Here is a 9,117-nt window from a genome sequence, read left to right as displayed (position 1 = left end):
TGAAGCAGGGGACGTGGTGTCCCGTTTCTTTGCTGCCTTATTGGCAGGCTGTTCAGGATCTTTTCCCCTAACAGGGAAGCCTTTGTCCAAGGTGGCAGTCGGTGATTTCTGGCTGGGAGGGGTTCGTACCTCAGGCTCAGATGCTGAGCGAAGAGATTTCTCCATGAGAAGCGTGTAGTGCTGCTGCGATCAGGAAAAACTGAAAAACGTACGGTCCTATGAGGATTTTTTTTTAAAAATGGGGATAAGGTAGGAAAGGGAAATAGTCTATTGCATTCTAATTAAGAAATACTGCTAAAGGGACAGGAAAAAGATTAGTTCTAGCTGTGAGGCACTGCTGAGTGCTCCGAGTCAAGCCAACGGTGGTAGAGAAGGAACGGGGGAGAGGGGGCGCGAGGTGTTGGTCGCACTGCGCTAGTTAACCGCCTGAAGCGGCATGAGACAGGGACTGCGCATGTGCGGCCCAACCGGGGCACTGCTACCTTAAATCTCCAGCTACGAGCGCAGCGACACCTAAAGTGGAGCACCCACAGAGACACCACTTGAAGAACTTGCTCCTATCTTTTGGCCCCTGAAGAGCACAATTTTCACCATCACTAGCCACAGCTAGCTTGCAATGCCCTGCACTGTCGCATGGTGGGAGAGGGAGAATACAGCAAGTGCACACGTCTATAATGAACCAGACTAATAAGGATGTTAGTTTAAAAAGGGACTGGAAAATATGGCATTACTGCTCTCTCTTATTTTGGATAGCAAATTATGGAAACCCAACCCCGTACAAAAAAATCTTCAGAAACTGCTACGCTTACTTTCACGCAGTCCCAACTGTGGGCGAGGGCAGCATTCTGTGTTACAAAAGTCAGATCTATAGATATTGTGTGTGCACACGCATGTACGTGTGGTGGAGTGTATAAATATATTCTTCTCTGATCTTGGGTCAAATGATGCAATGTTTAGTTTGCAGCAACCAAGCGTGTGAATATGTTCTCTGACATCTTTTACCAATTCAGAAAGAAGGCCGAATATAAGCATTTATACATTTTAAACAGGAAAGTAATATTTTCACATGGAAGAAAACAGACTTGATTATAATTAATCTGCTGCCATAAAAGTTGCCTTTAATTGATACTTAATTCATAGCTGAAATTCCAGGCTTCTAAAATAAGCTTGAATAGACAGATTATACTGAAAGATTTTTTAGAAAGACTAAGCAGCCACCTTTAGTTATTAAAAAACTAAATTTACATTTAAAAATAAATGGGTTTGAAATACTGAGCTATTTAAATTATGATAAACTGATTTTGACTGATGTGAGGTGACATGAAATTACTCTGCTACAAGATATTAGCAATCTTTTAAGTCAATGGGAGTTGCCCATGCTTAACTGAGGGCAGAATTTGGGTCAATTAGTTTAACCATGATCTAGAAATAAACAATTATGGAGAAAAAGCATTCAGCAATATTCACAGGCACAAATCCACAACAACAGCTTTAAACACGAAAGTGGACTTCCCCATTGAAGTTAGTAGAAGAATCCTCCTGACCTTGATGAGTTTTGGATTAGGTTCTTGGTTCAGACCCACTCCTAGTTTCCAAAAGAATAAAACAAATCCCTGTACCCCGAGTGACAAGAAAAGGATAAGAGAGAATTAAAAGGTCAGCCTTGAAACCTAGCAGCCAATGACCCCCAAACAACTCAAAGCAGGTTGAATTTACATTTTACTTCAAAAAAAGGGAAGTACATACATGAGGGGAAAATAGGGTGAACAACAATTATTTGAAACCATGATTTCTACAGTTTTACCTACAAGTTACCAACTGTGTTCGAGTCAGCAGGATTCTCACCGGCTGCCGCACACTTGCTTACAATATTAACAGGATTGTAAATCAAGGAAACATTTTCAAAGTTGAGGCCCAAATGGAAATAGTAAGTTATCATACACAGTGTAAGTTTATAGTACACAGCATTTTTTCTTCTTTAAATGACATAACGCACCAGCAGGAAGGAGAAGTTGTAGTTAACAATTACTAACACTAGAATAATCAAATTTGTATGTTATACATATACAGCAACTAACTGCTTTACAAAAAAGCAAAATAATACAATATATTGTCACATGTATTTACAGTGTAGTAAATATACTTTGTCAAATTTTACACAAAATCTATTTACAGGTGAATATACTGCATTAAAAAAAATTGTGTGGCCAACACTAAAAGTGACTCTCTGTGGTAAGTCTGTTGCATAACATTAAAACGTGCTTCATTACATCTGAAAAATATTAACCTTAGAATGAAACAGAAAAAGCCCTAAAAGCTACAAACCAATTAGGAATAGAGCACTGGCACTTCCCCAAATGCTCAGTCCACAATACTTATTTGAAATGTTTCCTTTCATGGAAAATAAATTGCATGCACATTAAAGCAGAAGCATTGGTATAATTAACAGGTAGGTTATGCACTATTAAAATACTACCGAGTTAACTTTAAGTCAGGGAAAATACAAACACAAACAATAAAATGTCAATCTTCTTTACAGTACTTAATGTGGTTAATGCATAATGGATAAACATGCTCTAAAACAGGGGTGTCAAACATACGGTCCCCGTGATGTATTTATGTGGTCCGCATGTCAAAATCAGAGTCTCCAAAATCTAAGCTTTCCTGTCAATCAAAGTATCTAGGGCCCATGGCTGCAGAGATCACCTTAAAATGTGAACAGAGTGTAACCAATGCAGCGATGGCTGCTGAGTCTGCAGCTGTCTGAAACAATGACTCAGAGGTGTGAACTCCTCTGTTCCCTGTTAATCGGACTGGAGTACCAAAAGCCCAGTGGTGATACTTCAGGCTCAATATTAACTATTTAATCACTGACCATTTTAGTAAAAGGAATAGGTGCCAGGGGGAGGGAGTGAAGCACACTGTATTGGGAAGTGGCAGTTGCCGTAGGGAAAGAAAGGCAGAGAAAAGGGCAGAAGACTCAGACAAGGAAAGGAGGGAAAAAAACAAGAAAGGAGAATAAGGAATTAAGAAAGAAGATGAGAAAGAAAAAGACAAATAGCAGTGGGTCTACTGGGGAGCAGATTTTCTGAGTGAAGAATGTGACGATAAGGCACTGAACAAATAACTTATCACTAGATGGTTAGTCGCTATATAAAGACCATGTTCTTCCCTTGATCTCTTTGCAACCCTCCGACCAACATTGGTGGCTGTTCCACTGTACAATGTGGGGAGTATATATATGGTCCTGAATTTATACGCTGGCCCACAGACTAGAATAAACCATAGAATACAGCCTTCTCCTCCAAATGAGTTTGGCACCCCTGCTCTAGACGGTTCAGATCTTCTGACCCAACTTAATGGTAGAAATGTTAAGACAATCCCTCCCACCCAAGGACATTTTACTAAGGTGAGTTACTTTTTATTGCCTATTTTACATGGAATCAGTTTGCGTCAAGCGGGTATTGAGTGACTCCTGCGGTTCTCACACGAAGGATAATTTTGATCACTGTATTTTGATTTCACAACATACACATTTCAAATGCACATAGTTTTTATGAATTCCAATTTCTTCAGGCAATCTCAGAACTCTGGAAAAGGTAGTTTTAAATATACTCAACCCAACCCAAACTGATTCGGTAATAAACACGAAAAATGCAATATTTTTGAAAATTAGCTCACCAGGGAAACTGAAAGAGCTAAAAGCTTCTATTTTCTAACAGCATATTACCTTAAAAAGATTTCCCCGCCTTATGGTGAGAAAAAACATATTAGTGAGTTTTGTTTAGGATTCATTATCTTTAATAAAACTGAACACTGAGAAAACTGACAGGGCTAGAATTAGCTTGATTCAATATGATCAAGGTTTTAAACTGACAGATTTTGAAACTGACTACTACACAATTGGATGTGCTAGATGGAAGAGATTTTATCTGTGATATCCAAGGTTATGAATGCATAGCAGCTTAGTACCTGGCATTGGTCATTGCTCTATTCCTAAATTCAGTTCTATCCTCATAACCCATTTCATACATAGCTTTTGTAGAATTTTAATAATTAAGTTTCTACTGCAGCTCCTACATGATCAAGAATAAAAAAAGTTTGGTTAATTGCACAAGTCTTCAATATTTTCCAACATATCTATTTCAAGATAACTACTAATTCTAAGTTTTCCTCTTATTTTGGCAAACTATTTGCATATTAAGTTTGTGTTCATAGTTTTTCCAGGACTGTAAACAAATTAAAAAAATTAAATTGTTATTTTCTGAATCAATACAATAAAGGCAAATTTTTATTTACATAAACATGTTACACTGTTACTGTGTGAATAAATGTGAATAATGTGCTATATCAATAAAATTTGAACACTTAGTTGTACCATTCTCTATTAATTTAGCTGTGGAGTTTGATTTACTGAAAGCCACTACTGAAATCGCACTATGGGAGGGGTTTTTTTGTTTATTTTTTTAAATACTATATACTTTTTTTCTTTCAAGCCATTCATAAATTGCTAAATCCTAACATACAACAGGGACCACCTGGCATTAACAGTAGATATATTTAGCCCTAAAATGAGCACCCAGATGACATGCCCTCTATTGTCAGAATTTATATTTACCTCTGAGATCAAAATGTTACGCACATTTTTAGTCCATATAGTATTTGCAGCACGTAGTGCTACTTCATTACATATCATTCAACATAGCAGCATATTATCACAGTCATCCATTGTTAATATACTACTGTAAGTTGATGAATCTTTCACAGTGATAGAAAGCAATTTCAGTTTACTTCTTATAAACCCCAAACACAATTTTTGCAAGTTTAAAAAAAAATTGAAAATTCTGCTAGACAAATTTGAGAGAAATGTCTACGCTGATAGCAGAAATTGCATTGCAAACATTCATAGGAAACCTGTCTTTGACAAAAATGTCAGTTATTTTTAAATTCATGTACCATTTTGCATTGAAGTGAACATTAATGATTTTGTATCATTGCTTGGGCAGCACACAAGCAGCTTTGCTAAACAAAATTCTGAGTGAGTTGAAAGTTACTTCATACAACTTTCCCAAATAGTTATTCTGCCAGGAATTTCTTGAAGGTGCATAAAATTGGTGGAAAGGGCAAAAGTAACATAGGATATGTGGTAACAAAAAAAGTAATAAATTTTCCAAGCAGCGGCTAAGAGAGCATAATTAATAGTCAGTTCTTGATGATTTGCTTTCCTCTATACATCCATTTCTTTTAGTGCAGTCAAAGTTCACCAAAAAATAAAATTTGCTTTGGAAAAAGTCAGTTTGTCCAGTCTGGTCCATACACAGTTCCAAATATATGAAGCTACTTTCTGGCAAATGAAGAGACAAGTGGCCTCCTCCTCCTCCTCTTAAATTTATTGCTAATTACTAAAGATTTAATTTATCAACCACCTCTGGTTAGGTTTACTGCACTGTGGCTAATTTCAAGGTTGCTTTTAAGTATGGTAAAAAAAAGTCCACAGCTAAAAATCTGAAGGGTTTGAATTAACAAGGATTATAGTACTTCCCCGGCTCATAAAGCCATTAACTTGAAAAGTGTGCAAAACAGGATTAAACATTAACACTTTCCTTTAAAGAAGAAACAAACAAGGCATATAACAGAAGCAAGGTAAAACGGTCTATGAGAAATGGCTTTCATATTTGGACAGCTACTGTACTGCACTGTTAAAGAATTCCGTACTTCATTCATCTACGAAGTTCTTCAGGATCTACAAATGGTTCCGTTGAATGGTTCTGAAATACTGGCTTAAACCAAAAAACAGAAGAAAAGAAAAGAAGGCATTAAAATTCAGGCAATGTTTTAAGAGTTGATCATCTGGCAACATGGCTGGTGGGATGGGAACGTTAAGAATTAAGTGCAGCATCACAACTGGTGGAGGGCCACTAGTGAAGCCCATGTACATAAGTCAGTTTTTTAAAAAAAAAAAAGCTTCACACAATCTTTTTAGAGCTGTGACGTTTGAAACTGCCAGCGCTTCGCTGCTTTTGCACTTGACTTGCGGACCCATGGCGTGTCCTCCCGCTGTTGGAGTGTCCAGTGGTGGGGGAGAGTTCGACATTCTCCTTGTCAATTCCTGATGGGAAATGAAGGGGACACAACATTACTTTCCTGAGGGTAAGATTCTCAGTTCCATTTATCTTGTAATTTAATATTTTAAAGGCAGGTTTGTCCCTCAGTTAAAGTGGTCACCAAGGAGGCATTTAAGAATTTTAATGACAGAAAAAAATGAGACACATTCTTTATACTTAGAATAACAAAGTTGCAGAAAAAGAAGGTCAGAGAAATAAGAATTACTGCAGGTGAAGCTAGAAGCAGCAGGCCTTTACTGAATGGTAATTACCAGAGAAAGAGCATCTTCAACACAAACCTTACCAGAACTCTCCAGCAGAGGTCACCTTCCAATCATCTACAATTGCTCACACCTCTCCATACACTCTAATCAAGCTGAACTGAGCAAAATTAACATTGCAAATGTCGAGCCAATCAAATTACACTAGCAGGGCCACAGGCTTCTTAGATATATGAGACAGTCAAGAGGAGTCTACTATTTCAATCTTAGCTCCATTTCATAACAGCCTCCTTCCCTTCACTTCTGGTCTTCTGTGTAAAATGTCAAACACTAACAGCAAGCAGAGCAACATTTACATTACCATCTTTTAGTATTGCCGTCATATAATGAGTTCATTTGTATTCCACCTGCAGAGCTGAGTCATACCTCCCAGTCAAAAGCCCCTTAATATAAATATTATAAGGGAGAGAAGGAGGAGGGGAATCAAAGAGTTTTATACGGCTTAATTAAGCAGTAAAAACAAAGAAATTTAACGGCAATTTACATGTATACAGTTCTGGCAACTTAAAATTCCATATGACCTGCAGGGTGAACTCTAATGAATAACACTGAGTTAGTTTATAAAAAAACCCTGCAGGGGAGGTGAAATTCTGAGTTTCCAAGACAGATTATAGGGGTGTTTTAACACTTTTTACAGGTAGTGTTCAGAAATACAGCATCTCACAGAATAACCACCCTTAGCTGTGAGTATTCTGCAGTAAAAGTTTAAACACTTCCATTCTGGTAAGGAATCTGTAGGAAATTACTTATTTCAAAAATATTTATAACTTATTTATAACTTACTGTTCACAGATGTCTCAAACTCTAGATAGATGACTATCTAGAGACAGACTTGATGCAGTTGTGTGAAATATGAAAAAACTTTTTCAGCATCTGATATTTTCATTAAGAACTGAGAAGAGGTATAAAGACTGGTTTCAGAGTAGCAGCCATGTTAGTCTGTATCAGGAGTACTTGTGGCACCTTAGAGACTAACAAATTAGCCCACGAAAGCTTATGCTCAAATAAATTTGTTAGTCTCTAAGGTGCCACAAGTACTCCTGTTCTTTTTGTATAAAGACTGTATCCAGGTACTGAACTGTCATGCTATACTATATATACATAAAAATATACACAAGCTGCATATACTAAATTATCAAAATCAAATAGAAAAATTGTGACTTGTGAAACTATTGTTTATAACAAAAACTATTTCCTGTATTTGGTGTGTGTTTGTTAAATCTACCTCCAAGCTTAAAAGAGAAGAAATTAGCTAATCAGGCCTCTGGAAACTTGCTGGAATGTTTTATTCTATTGTGCTTTCACCACACCCTAAAGGGCATATGTAGGCATATAAACTATTCACCGAGTCCAATAAATCCTTGTTTTCTAAACAGGAAGACGTCTTTGAGTACAGGTGTAGGAATGCACATCTGCACTTGTGTTATCTTAAGTATCCACAGATTTTCAATTAAAAAATAAAAACTTTATGACCAGTGTGATTTAAACAGTGCACACACAAGTATCCTAATCCCTGCATACAAGGCTCATATCTTATGAGTTTTGGAGGGGAATGCTAATATCTAAGTGCTGTTTCAGATTTATCTCTATTAGTGAGTACGTATTCAGAGTTAACATCTATGCACGGTAGTACCATGCTCTTCTGCCCTTAACTGAAGCAATATGCAGCCTCTTGTCCTTCAATCATTTAAAGTTACTTCCTCTTTCAAATTTCCCTTGTGCATGAACTGAATCACAATGCCTAAAAAACTGTTTGCCCCGAATCAGCCTCTAAATTTTGATGGGTTACAGTGGAAACCTAATTCCACTGTAGTACAAAATGGACTTTTTTTTTGTTGGGTTTGAATAAAAGGATATTTTAGTGGAATAAGGATGGTCTTCAGGTTAAGCCACTGGACTAAGACTCAGAAGATCTGGGTTCAGTGTCTGGCTTTGCTGGGAAAGTCAATCCATTTGTTTGTGCCTCAGTTCCCCATCTGTAAAATGGGGACAATACTTAACTCTGTCTAGTCTATTTAGATTGTAAGCTTTTCAGGAACTGTGTCCTTCCATGTGAAGGTAGCACACTGGGGCTTCTAGATGGTACTGGAATATACATAAAGGCCTTTTGAACACAAAACAGTTCTTATTTAGGCCGAAGGTCTGTCATACTTTCAGCAACACCATCCTCCCACCATTACACTATTTCTTTCTCTAATTCAGCCTACTCTGTTTTAAGTAATTGTATTGATACCAGGAGTATTACAGAGATCGGCTGTAGAACTGTGGCATGGAATATTGCTCAGTTTTAGTGCCCCAGCTAGAAAATGGGGTTTGGACAGTAAGACTGGGATCATCAGGCATATAGGTAGGTGCTATATAGGACAGTGCACAACTGATGCAAATTGAAGTTTAATCAAATGATTCAGTCATGATTTGATATGTAAACTAAGGATTATACTCTCCTCCTGTCATGGGCCAGAAATTTCCCTGGAAAAGAAGAAGAACAGGTGTGTATATGTACAAATTCAAAGTCTGAGCAGTAGGTCTGGGGTATGAGCAACACTGGGTTATATTAAGTCTTTCTTACAGTGCTAGTCAGATAGCATTGCCCAAGTTAAGGGATTTCTGATATTTTTATTATAAACATCTCACAGGGAGCCAAAGCTTGGCAGCTTTAAAATCACATTGTACTGAGATTTGGCCTACAGCTTGGCAGCAGACAGAAAATATTTTTTTTAAATGAAAATTTA

General features: G+C 37.3%; 1 protein-coding gene across 1 annotated transcript in view; it reads right to left on the bottom strand.

Moving 5' to 3' along the window:
• Positions 1–3,431: 3,431 nt before the first annotated feature.
• The window catches only part of NF1 (neurofibromin 1), a 171,086-nt gene continuing 165,400 nt past the window's right edge, over positions 3,432–9,117 (bottom strand). The window contains exon 58 of the mRNA XM_024195430.2: positions 3,432–6,109. Coding sequence (XP_024051198.2) covers positions 5,967–6,109 — 143 coding nt within the window. The 3' untranslated portion in view covers positions 3,432–5,966. The remainder of the gene's footprint in view (positions 6,110–9,117) is intronic.

The sequence above is a fragment of the Terrapene carolina genome, unplaced genomic scaffold (assembly GCF_002925995.2).
Source record: "Terrapene carolina triunguis isolate 2854851 unplaced genomic scaffold, T_m_triunguis-2.0 Scaffold231, whole genome shotgun sequence".
Taxonomy (NCBI): Eukaryota; Metazoa; Chordata; order Testudines; family Emydidae; genus Terrapene; species Terrapene triunguis.
This window is presented reverse-complemented; position numbering and strand designations above follow the sequence as displayed.